Here is a 20,692-nt window from a genome sequence, read left to right as displayed (position 1 = left end):
CGGTAATAGTTTTTGAATTGAAGAGATTGTCGTAAAGTTAGCTTATGAAATGTGTGAATATAAATGTGTATGCATATTTGGAATTTTATTTTTATTTTTTAAAATAAAAGTTACGTGTTGATTTATACTAAGCTAGTATTTTCTGTAAGCAATTGAAGTTTAAATTCACGAATGACCATATGAAGAATAATTCCTAGAGTAAGCCACTGGAGTTAGGGTTGAAAGGCAAGACCATTTCCTTTACCAGGGATCTCCATAGATTGGGGATATGAGTTTTTCTGCGCACTTATGTTAAATAATGAACTGTGCAGCTTCCTTGACCAAAAAAAAAAGAACTGTACAGCATTGGTTGTCTTAACATTGTGCCATTTATTGAATTTCTTCACCCCTATTGATTGGGGAAATTGTTGCCATAGTGCTTCAAACTAACTCTTCACATGGGTTCAACACTACGATTGCAAACGAATCGAGCTGTTCAAGGCTCGGTGTGGTAGGGACTCATTCGAGTATGTCTTGTCAAGTCAACAAATGAGATCAAGCTTGAACATTGGGCTCGTTTTGTAAACCAGTCGAGCTCGAGTTATTCAAAGCTCCCCTCAGATAGCTTGTGTAGACAAAATATTAATTTGGTGACATTTTTTTTGTGTAATATATCTATTAGTTTATCTTAGACTCTTTTTTTTTCCTGGAGCTTGAGTGTGAGTGTGAGCTTGAGCTTGAGCTTGCCTTGCTTATTTTGCGTTCGAGTCGAGCTTGAGCTTCTTAACCCCTAACGAGATTGACATGAGTTGAGTTCATGTTCAATTACTGAACAACCCGAGTTCGAACACTTCATAACTCAGCTGGAATCAATTGCCAACTTGTAGGCTTTAAAAACGTTAGGATGATAGGTAAGCCCAATTGCCTCAATCCAAGCCCTAACTCCAACACTCCAATTCCAAACCCAAGCCCAAATTTGAAGTTGCAAAAGAGTAGAAATACCCTCCGGACTTTGGGTTAATTTCACTTTCGTCCACTTCCGGTTGTGATATTTATAGGGTTAAATATCTACTTCTCCCTCCAACTATTCCAATTTTAGGTACTTCCCCCTCCAACTACCAATTGAAGCTACTTTCCCCTTCAACTTTCAAAACGTTAGCCACTCCATCCAATCCTTAACTCCCGTCCAATTCATGGACGGAAAACCCAATAGCACTAACGCCTAGAATGGTTTTGGTGCCCCAAAAGTGGATTTGGTGCCAAAAGAAGGGTAATCTGGACATTCTAACTCAAACCCCAAATGTGATTTCACCATTGTGTCCGGATGTCCAATTCACCTAAGCCACGTCATGAAATGGATGCTCTTCCACAGGGAGAAATGGAAGAGGCATTAAAGGGTTGTTGGGCTAAATAAGCCAAATGACTTTTTTTTTTATCCATATTCAATTTTTTTTTTTGTATTTGTTAGTTTTTCTTCAATTTTTTGGGGATTATTGTTTCGTTATGATGAAAGGAATCTAAAAAAGTAAAAATTATGATCAAAAATCAATTTTTTTGAATAAAGACGAAAAAATTAGTTTATTGGCTTATTTTTGTTTTTATTCAAAGAATTAGATTTTGATCGTAATTTTTAACTTTTTAGATTCCTCTCGTCACGATGAAGCAATAATTTCCAAAAAATTGACAAAATTAACAAATGTGAGAAAAATTTGAATAAGAACAAAAAAAAAAAAAAAAAGCCACTTGGTTTATTTAGCTAAATAATGCTATGGGAATCACACTAACACTCCAGCTATGTTTTGCAACTATTTAGTGGGTCCCAATTTAAACTTTGGTTAATAATTTTTAACACGTCAAAATTGAGTAGTATAGATGGAATATTGTTGAGGTATAGTGTATGCATTTTTTGTACGTTGAGCCACAAAAATTTTGCATTTCAAAATAGACAAATGTTTTGAATTATTATTTTTTCTTTATTAAAAAATATTATAGTTTTTTTTTTTTGAAAGGAAAAATTATAGTTTGGTTCATAATTTTTTTACTTTTTAAATTCTTCTTGTCGAGTTGAGCTAATAATGCATAAAAAATTGACGCAAAACTACCAAATGCAAAATTTTCATGAATAAAAATAAAAAAATGCAAATTAATTATTAAGCCAAAATAGGCTTTTGCATTGCAAAGATTAAACTGTTCTTTCTACTAGTTAACCCCAAGGAATTGACCAAGTGGTGTTGGCCTGACACTTAAGGGTTTGCTCACTCCTAAGGTATTGATTGAGAGAGAGAGAGAGAGAGAGAGAGAGAGAGAGAGGAACAAAAGTCTCTATTCGTGGATTGGAATGAGGACTTGAGATGCAGACGAGGATGAGGGGGTTTTGACTGGAAAGGGATATACATACATATATATTGGCATATTGGGAGGTTAAAGACATAAATCCCTTCAATTGGATGAGGGGGTTAGAGCTGCTTGTTTTCCGTCCATGAATTGGACGGGAATTAAGGATTGGATGGAGTGGCTGACGTTTTGAAAGTTGGAGGGGAAAGTAGCTTTAATTGGTAGTTGGAGGGGGAAGTAATTAAAATTGGAATAGTTGGAGGGGGAAGTAGATATTTAACCCATATTTATATTGTGATTATTCTTCGTTTGTCCCTTCATTAAGCGGAGTTTGGAACAGACACGAAAAAAAGGAGTCCAATCCCCAGATCTGATCGATTTTTCTCCAAATCGAAACCCTAGAAACCAGAAGGAACGATGTCTACCTTCAGCGGCGATGAAACGGCACCGTTCTTCGGCTTCCTCGGCGCTGCAGCCGCCCTAGTCTTCTCCTGTAAGCCAAATCAAAACTCCCAATCTCTGATTTCAATCTCAATTTCGATCTAATCTTGTCTGATTTGGATCTGCAGTTTTCCCGATTTTACTTTGAATGCTTGCTATGTATTCCTCTATCCGTAGAGTACGTTGAATGTATATAAATAGTTATAAACAGAGTTTCTCTAATTCGTATTAGCTTCCTGCATACACAGCTTTAAAACACAATTCCGGGCGCAAGTGTGTTTTAAAATTGTGTTCGACTTTTTGTTCGTATTAACAGCTACCCTAGGGGGAATGTGTTTTTACATGGTGCCCCTGTCCCAAATTGCTTTTCCACCACAAAAAGTCGTGTATTTTTTAGATCAAAAAATAAAATACTTTAATACATATTTTGTTGAATTTCTTTTGCACCAAATTAGAGTACGTTCACGAGTTCTTCAAATTCATGTAAGGGTGTTTCATTTTTTGATCTGAAAATTGCACGACTTTCTCATGGAGGACGAGCAATTCGGGAAGGAGGTAGTTACTATCTTTGTAGCTCCAAAATGTTTTTTATGCTCGTACCTATTAGCTGGGTATGCAAAGAAAGATTACGGTCTAATGTGAATTATGTGTTGATTTAGGCATGGGGGCGGCGTATGGGACGGCAAAGAGCGGCGTCGGTGTGGCGTCAATGGGGGTGATGAGGCCGGAGCTGGTGATGAAGTCGATTGTTCCGGTGGTTATGGCTGGTGTTTTGGGTATATACGGATTGATTATTGCTGTGATCATTAGTACTGGGATTAACCCTAAGGCTAAGTCCTATTACCTTTTTGATGGGTATGCTCATCTTTCGTCTGGTCTTGCTTGTGGCCTCGCTGGTTTATCTGCTGGAATGGCTATTGGTATCGTTGGCGATGCTGGTGTTAGGTATTTCTCTATCCTTAGACTATCAATGTATGTAGTATATACAAATGTAGCGAGACTTCCCAAGCATCTAAATTCTCATTCCTAATTTTCTAGAATTTTACTTTTTTACTTGTTTGAAATTGAGAGAGAGATTTGTGGGTGGTGGGAAGTGGGTAAGTTGGGTTGTTCAATAACCAAAATTCACAAAAGAAGCATGAAGAAATCACGAAATTTCCAATGATAACCGGTATAGATGTATTCCTCTGCCTTGTGTGGGCACATTGCTTGTTTTAATTTACGTACATGTAGTGATCGTGTGTAGAGTTTCTGCTTGATTTGTTAGTGTTTCGGTGATTCACTCTGTGGATTTCCATATTACTGTAGGAAACTAGATTTGGTGCAACCTTCATTTTGATCTAAATAATTTGGTACTTTTTTAGATATGTAGTACTCTGAAAATTGCTTATTTTGGAGGCCCTACGTTCAAATGGAGTTGAAATGCAGTGAATCATAAGCTGCAAGATTGATGTGTGTAGGTAATGTAATGATTGAGGTGCTAGAAACTGAAAAAGGATAATTAAATTGGCTTTATATTGTATTCATGGTGATTGAATTCTTCTTCGGCTGAATCTGATGGTTTAACCCTTGGTCAGATCTCAGACATCGGCCCCATGGGAATTTGTAACCTTTTGGGGCTTGTAATTGTGACGCTGAGTCGCTGAGGCTTGGTGGACTCGCAAACGATAGAGGACCAATAGGAACATTGCAAGTAACAGAACATATTTCTGTTAGTCTGTTACAGGAGTAGTGCTTGCAATAAGAGAAATGTGTTCTATTATATCCCGTTCTGCCATTGAGATCGAGATACTGTGAGTGTGAGATTTTTCCAACGATAACCATTGTATCATTGTTTCATATTCGAACATAGTATGCCTAAATTCTTCATGCCCTTGGTTACGGACATGTACTCTTGCTCGTTCCTTGTGAATTAGGGGGATTTTCAAATTTGTCATCCTGTTCTCTGAATCCCATGTATTGCCTAGCATAAATTAACTTTCAAATGGAACTTACATATGATATAGTAGTTTTACTGGTTATTTCCTTGAAGAAACTTTCTTTTGCATGGTAAATAGTTGTTAATGATGTGTGTTTGCAGAGCCAATGCTCAGCAGCCAAAACTTTTTGTTGGGATGATCCTCATTCTCATCTTTGCCGAAGCGCTTGCTCTATACGGCCTTATTGTCGGTATTATCCTCTCATCTCGAGCTGGCCAGTCCAGAGCTGATTAAACAAGGAATTCTGGTTGGCGGCGGCGTGGCTTGTTGCACTTAATGAAGAGATTATTTTGGTGTTCTCTATGGTTTTAAGGGGTAATTCACGTGAGGAAGTATCTTATGCTCCAACAACATTCTTGTATTTGGTGGCCAGTGCCTGGTCTGGCAGATTGGTTGGTTGCTATATGTTAATGGTAGAGTTTAGAGTACTTCTTAGTTATGTCTCATAATAATGTTGTGTATTTGTTTCGTTTTATGGGTGACGTGTTTCATAAACATCAGTTTGAATGTGTCAATAATTATTCCAGTATTGTTTCTCCAAATTCCTTGGTACCATATTGTCATCTTCTTGTCAGGTTCTATTTTTAGGAATCAGCCAAAATCCAGTTGATGTGTTTGTTTTGCTAATCTTGATTTCTGACTTTTTACTGCGAATGTTGTTGTGGATTACTGGGTTATATGGTGATCGCTAAGTCATTTGCACTTGGAAAGTGACTTCCTATGTGATATCATTGTGGCAAAGGAAAATGTTCGGGGCACAGATCTGGAGACATTGATCGAAGCAGTTCTATCCGTGTCTGGACTACTGCTGGTTTTGGCAATTGGCACCGTAGGAGTACAAGCCTACATGAGTTGTGATGCAGCTTTGGCTGTGACTTTAGCTGACAAGCATGACATTGAGTGAATTCCTTTGGAAACTCTCGGCTTCTTTGTGCTTATTTTGTTCCAGTACACAATAGGTGCACCATCTTATGCCGTGGCAAAGTTTCAAGTTTAAATGGATTACTACGCAATATGCAATCTGAAAGTTGAAACTCTTTTGATATACTTTTGATTTTAATTTTATTTAAGAAATAAAAAATGTAGATTGACTACAAGTTGAACAAGTTCACTTAAAAGTAAGAAAAATGGTTAAAAATCAGTTCTTCACATATACTAGTATAATATACTACTAACAAATCGACCCAGAAAGAAAAAAACCCTTCACATATATTCCCACTGATAAGAAACGGAAGTCTATAACAAAATCTTAAAACAGAATTTCTGACTCATTTGGAGTCGTTTGATGCATAAGAAATCATTTGGAGTCTGTTTGAACACAATTGTGTTCTATTTCAGTAAAAGTTTGCGTAGTAATATAATATGGATTGATTTTGGCAATCCACTTTTTGATAGAGGTGGGAATTTTCGACATGAAAACACGATACAAAGTTGGTAGGTTAGGGTCTGTTATTTCTGACTTGAAACATGAATATGACATGACATGATAACACGAAAAGCTAAATATGTCGGGTTAGGATTGAGAGAATTCTGATACGGACACGAGATGACACGACACAAGAATTTATGAAAGGACATGATAACACGACACGAACCCTACAAGAAGTTAGCGGGTTAGAGTCAGCTATTCCTGACACGAAACACTAATATGACATGACACGATAACACGAAAAGTTAAACAGGTAGGGTTAGGATTAAGAGAATTCTGACACAAACACAAGATGGCACGAACGACACGATAACACGAAAAGTTAAACAGGTAAGGTTAGAATTGAAAGAATTCTGACACAAACACAAGATGACACGACACAAACATGACACGACACGATGCCCGCCCCTACTTTTTGATCGCCGGCGGTAAATAAAAAATCGAAATCCTAAAACAAATTGTTACATGTAAGAGCAGGGGCCTTCATCATCAACCAACCATCGACTTCTACAAGCCGCCCACGTTTCCAGGAGGAGACTCTCTGATACCACGGGTTTCGATTCGAAGCCCTATAGATCCGCACAAGCGTGAACTATAAAAAAGACCATATTATTACGACAAAAATCTCGACCAGGAAACGCATCAAACCTTCGCCGGGGGCGGTAAGTCGATGGCGGAGGAAGTCAGGTCATCTCCCGACGCCGCCGCCGCCGCCGCTTCAACAACCACCGCAGCATCAGCCGTAGCAGCAGCAAGAACTAATAAATCATCGACGAGGTTTTTGTGGCCCTCCGTCCTCCGCTGGATCCCTACCTCCACCGACCACATCCTCGCCTCCGAGGAACGCCTTCTCTCTCTAGTCAAGTACGCACTCCTCTCTCTCTCTCACTGTGTGTGTGTGTGTGTGTGTGTGTGTTGGTTTTCAATTAGAATTCTTGTGAATTATCACATCTCATGCGACCCCTGGATAACTGCTGTGAAGCACTGTTTCATGTGATCAAAGAAATTTAAGAAGCTCGTCGGATAGGTCGATATGGCAAAACCTAAGTAATATAGGGTAATGAAGGGATATGGATGTGTCTGTGGTACGATTGTAACAACTGTATTTTTAAATTTTAGAGCAATGTATCAGAGTAATAATTAGTACATTTTAGATAAAGGATTTGCTAAATGACTTGGGTCACTTAGAATTCAACATCAAATAACTTAAGGTACAAATCATAGCTTAATGCCATTATACTCAAGAACCTTTGGAACAAATCTTTATATATAAGCGAATCATCAACTTAGCTTTTCAGCATGTGTTGTGTACTGTTTCGCAAAATACCATACAAAGTACTGGTACCGGATATGTTACGGGCTTGAGCACAACAGGGTTTTAGAAGTAGCTGTGCCTCATAGTTGATAAGAGAGTTGTGGCAGATCCGAAAATCAAATCCTCATTTAACTTGAATTGCAGGGGGCAAACTCTTTGGGCAATTCTTTGGTTCATTTTGTTTCTATAGAGCTTAAAATTTCATCATTCTCTCACATTTATGATTTTTGCGTTTAGAAATGGTTGATCCTATTTGCATCAGAATTGGCATAGTTGCGTGCCTTATTGTTGTAGATTATTACAATTTTGTTATATAAAAATCGGATGATGTAAAAGCCAGCCATGAACCGTGAAATTCAGGGGGAAGATGAAATTCCTACTTGTTTGACTCTTTGGGCATTTGTTCATTCTGAACAGTGTTAGGAATGTAGTTTTACCTGCCACATTTCATTTCGTCTGTCTTGGAGAAAGATATGAGGGGCCTATACAGGCCTCGCAACGTGAAGTACCACACAGTCGCACATAGGTATCTGTAGTCGCTCTCTCAACTTGAGCTTGGGTCATTACCTGACTCCAGCAACACTAAGGGCATTGTGGCCAGAAGGCGATGGTTTAGATTAAGAGGTTGTGTCTTCCCGAACATTGCCCATTAACTCGAACTCATGTCCTTCTAGTCGCCACACCACGTGGGAGGAGTAAGCTACTTAGTTATGACCACCCACAACCCCAGGTGGTTGTTTCAGACCGTCTTATAGCACCTTGGTTTCTTCTACTTTTACCCAGTTCCTGTTGTGATGGAGATGTTGGAGACTTGGGGTTTTGGTTAGAATGTAGGTGTAAATTCCGGTAATGCAAGTAGATTTCTGGCATTTATTTGCGAACATGGTAATTTCTGTAATAAAAAGGTTTGTTTCTCTGTGGTGTGCCCTCTCCAGATGATTCCAAAACTAATTTTCCCACTTCGGTCAACAACTTTGGTACCAATGAATTGCCTAGTATAGATGAAATATGGTGTTAATAATTGTTTCTACTGAGAATTGTTAGTTGTTCTGCAGTTATTACAGTTCTTACTAAATTGGTGCTTTCCATAATAACAGGACTCCGTATGAGCAAGAACAAGTCAACATTGGTTCTGGCCCACCAGGGTCTAAAGTCAGGTGGTTTCGTTCTGCTAGCGATGAGCCAAGGTTCATTAACACAGTTACTTTTGATAGCAAAGATGATTCTCCCACTCTTGTAATGGTCCATGGTTATGGTGCCTCTCATGGTTTCTTCTTCCGTAATTTTGATGCTCTAGCCAAACATTTCAGAGTCATTGCTATTGATCAGCTTGGGTGAGCTTATTTTTTCCGCCTTTTATTATGGAAATTACAATTGTCCGATTTCCCATTTGTAGCTACTTTCTGGTGGTAATGGAAATTTCTTGGAATAATTCAAATTTATTGCTAAATTCTTGGCTGGAACTTCATCTAAGCTTAAGCTAGAGAGAGGTGTAAGTTTGATATTTTATTTCTCAACATGCCCCCTACGTACGGCCGAATTCTCATCTATTAGCAGGCCAAACACATGCCATTATTTTAATTAGGCAGGCGGTGAGGTTCAAACAGGAAAATCTATTGCCCGTTGTGCCACAATTTTACTTTGATGGCCACCGAAACATGTAAAAGCACAAGGAGATAGAAATATTGTTATGTCGTCCACAGTTATGTAGTTATTGCTAAGCACTTCAGAGATTTGTTCTTAAATAAAATTTGTAATTTCCATACATTCAATGTTGATAGTTGACCACCATATAGAGGTGTCATAGACTCTTTCCTTATAATTTTTGTGGTTCCTTCAAGGCCACCTGAAAGTTCTTTTTTATTGTTTCTGTTAAAGCATCCAAATCAAAGCAAATCAGCATTAAGTGGCAGAGGCCGCCTAGAGTCATGTACTAGTTTTCGAAGTTATTGAAAACGGATGTGGTTGTGGGTTAAGCTCTAATATTCTCAAGCACATGCAAGCACACGGAGAGCTATAAAAAGGATCTTGAACATATGGACCAAAACGACACAGTGCACTGGTGGGACTAGCCAAGGGGCAATCAATCTAGAGTGTCTTGCTCAAAGGTCTCCGAAACCTGACTTCATATCATGTTAAAAGTATGTAAGTTAGAACTTGTAACTTTTTGACTTACACGATTTTGGCCCGTTTCAGCTTGTCTTTTCTCTTCGGTCTTTCCTCCCATGTTCTGTTTCATAATGTGGTTGGAGATTGTTTATAAATTCTTTTCTTATGGTTGGAATACCCTGGTGTACTTTAGTACTTAGCAGCATCTCCCCTTTTCTATTGATGCAGATGGGGTGGATCAAGCAGACCTGACTTTACATGCAAAAGCACTGAAGGTTAGTTGTCCTTTTAGATGGCTCATAATCACATTTCCACAATATCACTTATCTATTGATTACCATGTACTTGGACAAAATCAAGGTTTACGTCTATTATTCTTGGAAGTTTTATCTGTACATTGATATGATCTCGTTACAACTGTGGAAGTAATCATTTTCTGTGAGTTAGAAATCTCTAGTGGGGTTACAGTTAATAACTTGCTAGTGTATCGTTTTGCGATACCATGTGGCCTTCTTCAGATTATGATGTCTGCGTCACTCGTTTCTCCTATGAAGTTTGGTGGTAAAATCAGTCATTTCTACCTTTGAAAAAAAGCTAGCACTGTGCATAGTGATATCATTTCCCAAGTTTATTTGCTTTATTTGCTTCCACTCTGTAGATCTTTACTTTATGGATTCATCATTAGTATGGCATCTGGATGAGGAGCTTCACTCTTATAGCGTGGTTTGATAATGGTTTAATTGATAGTGCAGAAACTGAAGCATGGTTTATTGATTCCTTTGAGGAATGGCGGAAGGGCAAAAACCTTAGCAACTTTATTTTACTTGGACACTCATTTGGAGGTTATGTTGCAGCTAGATATGCTCTCAAGGTGATTGCATTCCCATGTTTTTGTTTTTATTGACAAGTTTCCCATGTTCGTGTTTGAAGTTGAATATGATAACCTTGGGTTAAAACAATTACTGACACGATGTAACTATCCGTATAGCATCCTGAGCACATAAAACACTTGGTTTTAGTGGGGAGTGCTGGGTTTTCATCCCAGACCGATGCTATGTATGCGCCACTAATTCATTTCAAAGCAACGTGGAAAGGAGCTGTATTGAGTCACTTATGGGAATCGAATTTTACTCCTCAAAAGATTATTAGGTGACTTATCTTTTGTAGCTTCTTTTATTCTTTCTATCCCTGTTTTCTTTTTCTTTCTGCTGTCTGTATCAACACATTTTATGGATGTATTGAATGCTCTTTTTGTACTTGACACTTTATATTTTCTCCAGCACAATTAATTGCACCTTATTTGATTTTTTGCCGATGAAAAAAAAAAAAAAACTTATTTGAAATGTGGCTTTTGTGGGATTTGTTCTGTAGAGGTATTGGCCCCTTTGGTCCAGATCTGGTCCACAAGTATATGTCTGCTAGGTTTGGTGCATATTCAACGGGGGAAGTTTTGAGTGGCGAAGAGACCAGATTGCTGACAGGTATAGTTAAAAGGCTTATCTGTTGGTCTTTGTTACTTAGTGATCGCTATGCCCTAATGGTTATACTTTCATGTGAAGATTATGTGTATCATACTCTGGCTGCGAAAGCTAGCGGAGAGCTGTGTATGAAACACATATTCGAGTTCGGAGCATTTACACGGGTGCCTCTTTTACAAAGGTAACGTTCGTCTCCATTAAAACTTGCTTAATAGATTGTGTGAAGTTGTAATTGGTATGCATTTACTTACCGCTTGGCTGGAAATCACTTGCTAAAGAGCAATGCTACGAACACAACTTTGAATCAAAACTAGGGACACCACTGTGTCCACATCCATTTGATGCATATGGGCCTACATACATCAAACGGCTCTGGACGCAATTGTGTTTTAAAGTTGTGTTCCTAAACTTGTTGCTTGCTAAATACCCCTGCCCACCACCCAACCAAAAAAAAAGAGATGGAAATAAGAATGAAGTAAGTCTTTGATGTTAGTAATGCAATTACCATAGGTTTTAGTTTGTGTGCATCACTGAGTTGCATATTGAGATAGAAGGATTACTTCTTTCAAGGATGATTCCTTCCACTTCAAACATTGTTGAATGTCTGTTTAAAAAAAAAAAAAAACATTGTTGAATGGAATGGTGCCTGCTCTCATTGGAAGATTTGCATGGATACTTGGTTGAGTCATGCACTTCCGTATTTACTCATAACCTTTTCCTCCCTCTTGCTACTTATGGCTTAAATTGTCTTCCATTTTTTCCTTTCAAGAAGAGAGAGAAGCACATGCGTCGTTTCATAATTTCATTATTGACTTTATTTATGGGTCATCTCAACTCAGATTATGCATCGTTATTGTTTACTTTTGTATGCAGTGCATCTGAATGGAAAGTGCCAACTACTTTTATATACGGCTACGAGGATTGGATGCCGTATGGAGGAGCACAAGAAGCTCGCAAACATATGAAGGTCCCCTGTGAAATTATACGGGTCCCTAAGGTCTCTCTCTCTCTTTCTCCCTCGCTCTCTCTGGTAATGTTGATATGAAATTTTGGAAAATGCATACGTTTACAGTTTCATGGAAGAAGTTTTGTTTGTATGATTGCAGGCTGGCCATTTTGTATTCATAGACAACCCTACTGGTTTCCATTCAGCTGTGTTATATGCTTGCCGCAAGTTTCTGTCCTATGGTGCAGATAATCCCTCCTTACCTGAGGGCCTGATATCTGCCTAAGGCCCTAAAGTGGAGTGTTTGTTTTAAGTGTATTATGTCCTGTGAATAATGGTTCTCATTTTTCCTCCTATAGCGAATCAATAATTATATGTAATTTCAAGATTTGGTAAGATTTATTTATATGGTCTAATTCCGTGTAGACCATATATGTAGCATATTGTTTGGTATTTTTACTAATAGAACCGGCACCTGGTTGATTTAGCAATGAACTGTCGATTCTGTATTTATGCTGAGCCAAATTTCTTCAAGCAACAGCTCCAACGAAGATGGAACATGGATGTATGGGATTGACTAACCGTGTAACGACTTTTCGTGTTTTTTGTTTTTCTAAAGAAAGAGATATTCGGGGACTGCAAGTTACTTATGCCGATGAGAAACTACACCCCCGGCCTCGCAATGATGTCGTCACACATTATGCAAAAATTAGGTTTTGATCATTCCGTTGATTGGACCGCATTATCCATCTGAACGAACTATTTTTGTCATTTGTACCAAGCATTTGACTGGGAGAGAAAGGGGTGACTTAAAGCTGATTCGTTATTTCTCGCAAGGCAAACAGATCCGAATTGACACTTATTAACATGCAATTGACATTATTTTTTGCATAGGGGACCTATAGAATTAATGCGTCAAATTATCAAATAGGATCGTAATGAATTTTTATTTTGCATCACATGAAAACAAAACAAATTAGCTACATGGGATGATGATCATGCGAAAATGAAATTTTTTCTACTCTAGAGGATCGGACTTTAGTGTAGTTGCAACTTGCAAACATTAAAATCAAGTTGGGTGTGGATTAGAGATATTTTCGTTCCTATACAGAGCAGAATGTCCAGATTGGATCAAAGTGGTGAGTTCAGGGAATTGAAAATCAGGGACCAAAATATAGTAAGGGGCAGGGCAGGGCGTCCTCTAATTTGTAGGAGTACTAGAATTGACTATTTGGGCTTTTGTTTGTTTGGGATTTGAGGGTGAGATTGGACATGTAATGCCGCGGCCCCAAGTCTAGCATTTGCTACATTATAAACGGGAATTACATATTCTGACATAACCTATATTTCGGGATATGATATTCTATTGAGAAAGTAACGTTTTATATTTCCTTCATCAAGAACTAAAAAACATGACCGTCCTTCCTACCCTAGCTTCATATTATTTGCATGAAGGTAAAATGAAAAAATACAAGTCACAATTCCAATCACAATAAGCACGAGATTTTTTCCTCCACTATTTCTATGCTCTAAGGGCATGTTTGTCTGTCTGGTAACCGTTATAGTTAAAAGGGAGTTGGTAGTGATATAGAAATAAGAGTGAGATTCATAATGAGTAAAATTCGTAAGGAATATGTGAGTTCAACCTTTATATTTGTTCGCTTTCTAAATTCTTACTCTCGCAAATTTAAGTAGTTTATTATGTGATTAAAAACGATTTTACTCCGCTCCCATGCCCGCACACGAATAATAATGTGACTTTTAGCGGATTACGTAATTAATCCTAACAACCATTTTCTACAACGTAACTACGGTATTATACACTCAGCTGAAATTTACAGGGACAGAGCAAGACACAGTGAGAGGGTTTTAAGCATTGCGAAAACACCGATGGAAGCTCTGAGCATCGGCATCTCTACTCCTCGTTTCCTCCCACCACCACCCACCGCCACCAGCAGAAAGCGCCACAAGCTCTCCGCCCTCAGCAACGGCTCCGCCACTCCCAACAACTTCTCCTCCACCGCCACCAAATGGGCCGACCGCCTCCTCTCCGACTTCCATTTCCTCCCCGCCACCGACCACCCCTCCCACTCCCCCTCTCTCTCCTCCTCCACCGCCACCACTCTCTCTCCTCCCCCATCCCCTCCCGCCCGCCATGTCTCCATGCCGATCGACTTCTACCGAGTCCTCGGCGCCGAGACGCATTTCCTCGGCGACGGGATCAGGAGAGCGTACGAAGCTAGGGTTTCGAAGCCGCTGCAGTACGGGTACAGCGAGGAGGTTTTGATCGGACGAAGGGAGATTCTTCGGGGCGCTTTTGAGACTCTTGCTGACCCTAGGTCGAGGAGAGAGTATAACCAAGGCCTCGCTGAAGATGAGTTTGATACTATTCTTACTGAAGTCCCATGGGATAAGGTAGTTTTTTAGTATTTCGTTTCCGCAATGGTAATTGATTTTCGCACCCTTTTTTTAACCACTCCCCCATTTTTTCTTCCGAATTTACAAACTTCAACCTTCCATTTGTATAATCTTTCATACTTTCAAAAAAGAGTGTGGTTATAAAAGGGGCGTGAAAATCACCAACCCTTCGGAATTTATGCATTTTTTTTCTCCTTGTTTTGCATTCTGTTTTTTTTTTTTTTTTTAAATGTTGTTAGAAAAGGATTTTTGTACCCGACTTTTGTATAAAAGCACCCCAAAATTTTTTATCGGATGTCTCGGAAGGGAACCTCTTCGTACTTGTGCATAATTTTAAGCACAAAATGACAAATTTTGAAGTGTATTTATAAGAAAGCGGGGGGCGAAAATCATTACCCTTGAAACATTTAGGCAGAGGTGTATTTTAAATGTAGGGGTTTAATGTTCAATCTACGAAAATATGTAGGGTTATAAATGAGCCGAACGAGCTTGGTTTGAAAACTTAATGAGCTTTAGAACATGTTCGAGCTTGTTTATGGGGTGAGTCGATCTCAAATGAGCTTTAATCGAGCCGAACACGAGCCGATCTCTAGTAGCTTGATTTTCTTATACATCATAAGCCGAAGGAGCCGAGTAGTAGCTTGTTTGAACTTTGTTTGAAAGGTTAACAAGCTTCAAGAAAAATGTTCAACCTCTTATCTTGAACGAGCTTTTAACAAACAAACTAAAACTCAACTGATCTGGCTGTTTTTGCCCGAAGAATCAAGAGATCGCTTGTTTGCCTTTACTACTTTAGCCAAAAAGCTACCTGAAAACTTGTAGCAAAAGTCTTCCTAAAGAATCAATTTTGTAGGTCGTGTCTTCCAGACAACTTAAGCTTGTTTTTTTAGGAAAAAGCTGGCCTTTGTAGATATCGTAAAGGAAGCCAAAGTTATTTGTGAGTTAGAGTGAAAATAGATTAGGGGTAGAAGATATGTAATTTATCGAATTTCTGGTATAACTAGTACTTAACATATAGGATTGCAGATCACTTCTAACAAATGATCTTTCCAAATCCATTGGGTCAAAGTTCAAACATATTGTTCAAATCTATAGGAAACTATAAAATCTGAAGTTGATATATTCTAATTGAATAATAGTTATTCATCCCTTTAATTGAAATTCAAATCAATGTAAACGAAGCCTTAGTATATATTGTATAGTTTGTTCCAAAATGGATGGAATTACGGAGTGAAGTTGGTGGGGTGCAGGTTCCTGGAGCTTTGTGCATGTTACAAGAAGCAGGAGAGATTGAGGTGGTTCTTCAAATCGGAGAGAGTTTGTTAAGAGAGAGGTTGCCTAAGGCATTTAAGCAAGATGTTGTTTTGACTGTAGCGCTCGCTTATGTTGACGTTTCGAGGGATGCAATGGCGGTGACCCCGCCAGATTTTATCAAGGGTTGTGAAGTGCTGGAGAGGGCATTGAAGTTGTTGCAGGTTCTCTCTCTCTCTCTCTCTCTCCCTCTCTCTCTCTCTCTCTCTCTCTCTCTCTCTCTCTCTCTCCATTAGCTTCCTTTTGTTGAACTAACCGCCTTGACATGCCAATGAATCTATTCTTAATTAGTAGTTCCTCTATGCTAAAATAGTTCGATGGTAAAATGATATACTGCCAGTCTGCCACCGACTTACATCAACCCAAAGCCCGGGTGATGTGCAGTTCTACTTTTTATTGGTGCTTGATTGGATGTGTTAATATTTTACATGGTGCCCTCTTTGGCAACCTCAGTTACGTGAATATATTTGTTGTTCTTTGAGGGTATATTTTCACTTTTCTTGGCATAGTTTTTTAAACCTGTCAAGGTTGGTGATTTTTATCCTGCTCAGTTTTATCTTTTTGTTTGGAAACTTTTGCAAGGTGTCTCGTATAAGGTCAGATTGATTTAGCGTGCACTAATTTATCAATGATTTGACATCAAAACACTTTGGAAAACGTGTTTTGGAAATTTGGACCCTAAAAATATGTTTATGATTATTTATGTATTTTGTCAGATGTTCATTTGATGAGTTATGGGTATTGAGTCTATTGGCACATGCATTAGATCACTTCCAATACAGATTTGGTTTTTGTACTGTAGTATCCAATTTTGTGATGATACCTTTGCTGGCTGGTGTTTTGCAATTGTTTTTGTACTTTGTGTTAAATATGGGGATGCCATATGCTCATGGACTAATTCCTGATTCCATTGAACACTTCTGCTTGCAATTTGGTAAGATGTGTTTTCTTGTGCTCTTCTAAAGTGGGCAGCAAAAATGATGAAAGAGTTCGGCACTACATTTTCACTCTTTAAGTTTGGCCATATGTGCCGTTCTTAAACAGATTCGTTGAGTATTGTTTTCATGTAGGAGGAAGGTGCCAGCAGCCTTGCACCAGATTTACAATCACAGATTGATGAGACGTTGGAAGAGATCACCCCACGTTGTGTTCTTGAGCTCCTATCTTTACCTCTTGCTGAAGAGTATCAGACGAAAAGGAGAGAAGGTCTTCAAGGCATGCGCAATATTCTGTGGGCTGTTGGAGGAGGAGGTGCAGCTGCCATTGCCGGTGGCTTTACTCGTGAAGCCTTCATGAATGAGGCCTTCTTACGTATGACTGCAGCAGAACAGGTATTCACCACAGTATCTTTTCAAAATCAATCTTCTGAGTTTTAGAGCATCTCCAACCCAATCCTCCATTTATCAAAGTAACGTTCTATGATAAAAATAGTGGGGTTAGAGGATGTCGCTACTCAAGCGTATGCCAACTGCACGTCTCTATATCTTTATTTTCATCCTCTCATTCCGAATTCAATATTTTTTCTACTTTTGTTCTCAGAAGTGGATTGGAGACCCCCCATTTTTTATCCTGCACCCACTGTTTCGAGTGTCAATTCATTCTCTCAAATGGAGGGTTTTTGGTGGACCACCATTATTGTTGCTAGAGTGACAGAGGCTGGATTGGAGATGCTCTTATGATTTGTGTTCATTTGTAGTCGTTTCTTATCTTACTGTCTTTTGTTGTCCCACATTGGTAAAAGGTTGATCTTTTCGTTGCCACACCAAGTAACATACCTGCAGAAAGTTTTGAAGTTTATGGTGTGGCACTTGCACTTGTTGCTCAGGCTTTCATGGGTAAGAAACCTCATCTCATCAAAGACGCCGACAACTTGTTTCAACAACTTCAGCAGACCAAAGTAGCTGCTTTGGCAAATCCTGTTTATATGAATCCTGCGAAAGATAACCGTGAGATGGACTTTGCATTGGAAAGGGGTCTCTGTTCGCTGCTCATTGGGGAGTTGGATGACTGTCGCTCATGGTTCGGCTTGGACAATGACATTTCACCTTTTAGAGATCCATCTATCGTTAACTTTGTCTTGGAACATTCCCAGGATGATAAGGATAGCGATTTTCTTCCTGGACTTTGTAAATTGTTGGAGACATGGTTGATGGAGGTGGTTTTTCCAAGATTTAGAGACACTAATGATATAACGTTCAAGCTTGGTGATTATTATGATGATCCCACAGTCCTCAGATATTTAGAAAGTCTTGATGGAGTTGGTGGGTCCCCGTTGGCTGCTGCAGCTGCTATTGTAAAAATTGGGGCTGAAGCTACTGCAGTGCTTGATAGTGTGAAGGTTAGTGCAATTAAGGCACTGCAGAAGGTGTTTCCTCTTGGGAAAGTGGATGGGAGTGTTAAACGTGTAGAAGATGGACAGATAAACAGTTCTGTTATGGTTTTAGAAAGTGAGGAGATGGGGCGACAGGATCAAGATGATTCCACTAACAAACTTGATATTGTTGAGGAAAACAATAATGATGAACGAAGTGAGCAAGAAATGGTTGCTCACAGAATAAAAGATGCAAGTATGAAGATTATGTGTGCTGGTGTGGTGGTTGGACTCCTGACTTTGGCTGGATTGAAGTGTTTCCCATTTCGGAAGGGCTCTTCAATTCTACGTAATGAAGCTAGTTCAGCGATGGCTTCTGATGTTATCAAAGTAGGTAGGACCTGATTACTCTTGTTTTTTCTTTTTCCCCAATGAGAGGAATCCTTGCGACCATTCATTGTCATGCTTCTACCAACAACATCCTTAAGCTAAAACATATGCTGCTATCCACAACTGATCACTTGGCAAGAGAGACTGATAGCCTTTTATCACAGAATTACGCACAATAGCCACATGTATAGAAACTAGTACTAGAAAAGAATCACTTATAGGTAGTGCTATATTAGATTGGTAAGTGAACATGCTTTGGAAATAAAGAGTACAGATTTTGCTATGTTCTCCAACGGCTGCTCGTCTGAGCTAAAATATAACAAATCTACAATAAAGAAATCCCTAGAAAGATGAAAGTGAAACAAGCCTAAATCATTTGTTCCTAGATAATGGTTCAGTAACAGTCAATGTGAAACACTTCTACTCTCTAGATTTGGGATGTGCCTCAGTCATCCAACAGGGCTCTAGTCTGCGAACTCATCCGTCCATACATATGTACCACCTTGTTGCTCTCTGCAGCACTTTATTTGTTTATATCCTTTGACTGTTTATTCCTTGGAATTCTGATGCGATTCACAACACGCAGGGTCCTTTGTAGCTGAAAATCCTGAGGAAATTCCAAGAATGGATGCAAAACTTGCTGAAGGTTTGGTTCGCAAGTGGCAGAACATCAAATCCCAGGCTCTTGGACCTGATCATTGTGTTGGAAAGTTGTCTGAGGTAAGAGCATTTCGATTCTAGGCGGATTTGCTGGATGATTTCACGTTCCAAGTTATTAGAACTCGAAAAGCACCCACACTTGGCGCAACTATGTATATTCAAATAGGAAGTTCGGAAGTGGGGGAAATAATATCACACAAGGTGTGCCAATATTGAAATCTTATTCAATACCTAGCTGTATAATCATTTCTTTTTTTGACAATTCCAAGTTACTTGGATTTGTTGCTTTTTGTAATTTTGTTGGTCCTGCAAGGGATGCCATTAATTTAGGGAAATGATTTTGCTACTCTCTTTTTAGTTAACGCCACTCCTTTGCAAGTGTATTTTTGCACAAAAAATACACTTGCAGGGGAGTGGCGTTAACAAAAAAGGGAGTGGCAAAATCAGCTGCCTTAATTTTTCTCAGATATGTATATCATTACAAGATATGCTGCAGTTGATATGTGTAGAATTCTACAATGAGTACGCGGTTGGTTGGATAGTCACCAATCTTAGACGGGTTAGGTGTTTTTAAGTAGATCCAAAACCTCAAATAAAAGTATATGAATCTATTATCTGTACTCACATGTAATGCTTGTGAATCCTGATTCATGGATAAGCTGTGGGTATTGTACTTGATTGTTTTATTGAAAGTGCAACTAGTTAGTCGACTTTTAATGCAACATGGTGGGAGTAGTAAATATTCTTCAGAAGTTGAACTGAGAGTTACTAAATTTACGATGCCAGGTCTTGGATGGCAATATGCTAAGCATTTGGAACGACCGTGCTGCAGAAATTGCTGAACACAATTGGTTCTGGGACTACATTCTTGAAAACTTGACTATTGACAGTGTAACTGTCTCAGTGGATGGGAGGCGTGCCATTGTGGAAGCAACTCTTGAAGAGTCAGCCTGCCTGACAGATATGGCGCACCCGGAGCACAACGATTCATACAGTACAACCTACACAACAAGGTATGAGATTACGTGTACTAAGTCTGGATGGAAGATTACAGAAGGAGCTGTCCTCAAGTCATAATCCTGATTTTAGGACACTGCAATGACTTTTTGTGTAAATGTTAGCCTTTGATTTTCCAGTTTTGTTTACCTTTTTGTAGCTAATTAATTGGTTGTTTTGTTCGGCTGGTTGAGCCGTGGGGATTTTCCGGTATATATGTTTGTTGTTGCACCTTCTTCCATTTGCACACAGACATGGCTGCAAAACCATCTATATAAACTTTTCATTTTCCCTACTTTCTTCGGTTTAGATTGATAATAAAGGGGTTTCTTTTTCCCAACGTAACCTGGGAACTACAAGCAATAAACTAGAAGCTGCACGAATCCACTCACAAGACCAGTTCTCTAGCCTCTAGTTGAGACCTAGGTACATAATATAGGACCCTTCGGTCCCGCTCTCCACTCTCATTTAGCACTTCCACTCTCTCAAGTCCTTGAGGAGGTTCTCTTTGATTCTAGAATTTTCTCGAATGCTTTATAAACCTCTAGAACTCCATAAATTGCGAAGTATTCTTGAGTAATGAAGAATCGTGCGTT

At 39.0% G+C, this 20,692-nt stretch overlaps 3 protein-coding genes across 5 annotated transcripts; all 3 read left to right on the top strand.

The window, feature by feature from the left end:
• The first annotated feature begins 2,388 nt into the window (after nucleotides 1-2,388).
• Nucleotides 2,389-5,275, top strand: LOC131334441 (V-type proton ATPase subunit c1). The gene is made up of 3 exons (XM_058369450.1): nucleotides 2,389-2,806; nucleotides 3,414-3,699; nucleotides 4,835-5,275. The coding sequence occupies exons 1-3, from the start codon at nucleotides 2,731-2,733 to the stop codon at nucleotides 4,965-4,967; spliced, it is 495 nt and encodes a 164-aa protein (XP_058225433.1). The 5' UTR covers nucleotides 2,389-2,730; the 3' UTR covers nucleotides 4,968-5,275.
• Nucleotides 5,276-6,624: 1,349 nt separating this feature from the next.
• Nucleotides 6,625-12,501, top strand: LOC131334440 (probable 1-acylglycerol-3-phosphate O-acyltransferase). The gene is made up of 9 exons (XM_058369449.1): nucleotides 6,625-7,026; nucleotides 8,575-8,811; nucleotides 9,815-9,861; nucleotides 10,339-10,457; nucleotides 10,575-10,735; nucleotides 10,958-11,067; nucleotides 11,146-11,245; nucleotides 11,938-12,061; nucleotides 12,171-12,501. Exons 1-9 carry the CDS (start codon nucleotides 6,833-6,835, stop codon nucleotides 12,294-12,296), a joined length of 1,218 nt encoding a protein of 405 aa, XP_058225432.1. The 5' UTR covers nucleotides 6,625-6,832; the 3' UTR covers nucleotides 12,297-12,501.
• A 1,307-nt stretch (nucleotides 12,502-13,808) lies between these two features.
• LOC131334439 (protein ACCUMULATION AND REPLICATION OF CHLOROPLASTS 6, chloroplastic) lies at nucleotides 13,809-20,391 on the top strand. Of its 3 annotated transcripts, none has more exons than XR_009202166.1 (6): nucleotides 13,809-14,425; nucleotides 15,679-15,903; nucleotides 16,810-17,070; nucleotides 17,481-18,440; nucleotides 19,027-19,160; nucleotides 19,887-19,902. XR_009202166.1 is itself a non-coding variant. In XM_058369447.1 (6 exons), exons 1-6 carry the CDS (start codon nucleotides 13,901-13,903, stop codon nucleotides 20,175-20,177), a joined length of 2,400 nt encoding a protein of 799 aa, XP_058225430.1. In that variant the 5' UTR covers nucleotides 13,809-13,900; the 3' UTR covers nucleotides 20,178-20,391. The 3 variants fall into 3 exon arrangements, 2 of the variants coding, with proteins under 2 accessions (XP_058225430.1, XP_058225431.1); XM_058369447.1 differs by having other exon boundaries at nucleotides 17,481-18,444; nucleotides 19,887-20,391; XM_058369448.1 differs by lacking the exon at nucleotides 19,887-19,902 and having other exon boundaries at nucleotides 19,027-19,328.
• Nucleotides 20,392-20,692: the final 301 nt, after the last annotated feature.

The sequence above is a fragment of the Rhododendron vialii genome, chromosome 7a (genome assembly GCF_030253575.1).
Source record: "Rhododendron vialii isolate Sample 1 chromosome 7a, ASM3025357v1".
Classification (NCBI taxonomy): domain Eukaryota; kingdom Viridiplantae; phylum Streptophyta; class Magnoliopsida; order Ericales; family Ericaceae; genus Rhododendron; species Rhododendron vialii.
This window is presented reverse-complemented; position numbering and strand designations above follow the sequence as displayed.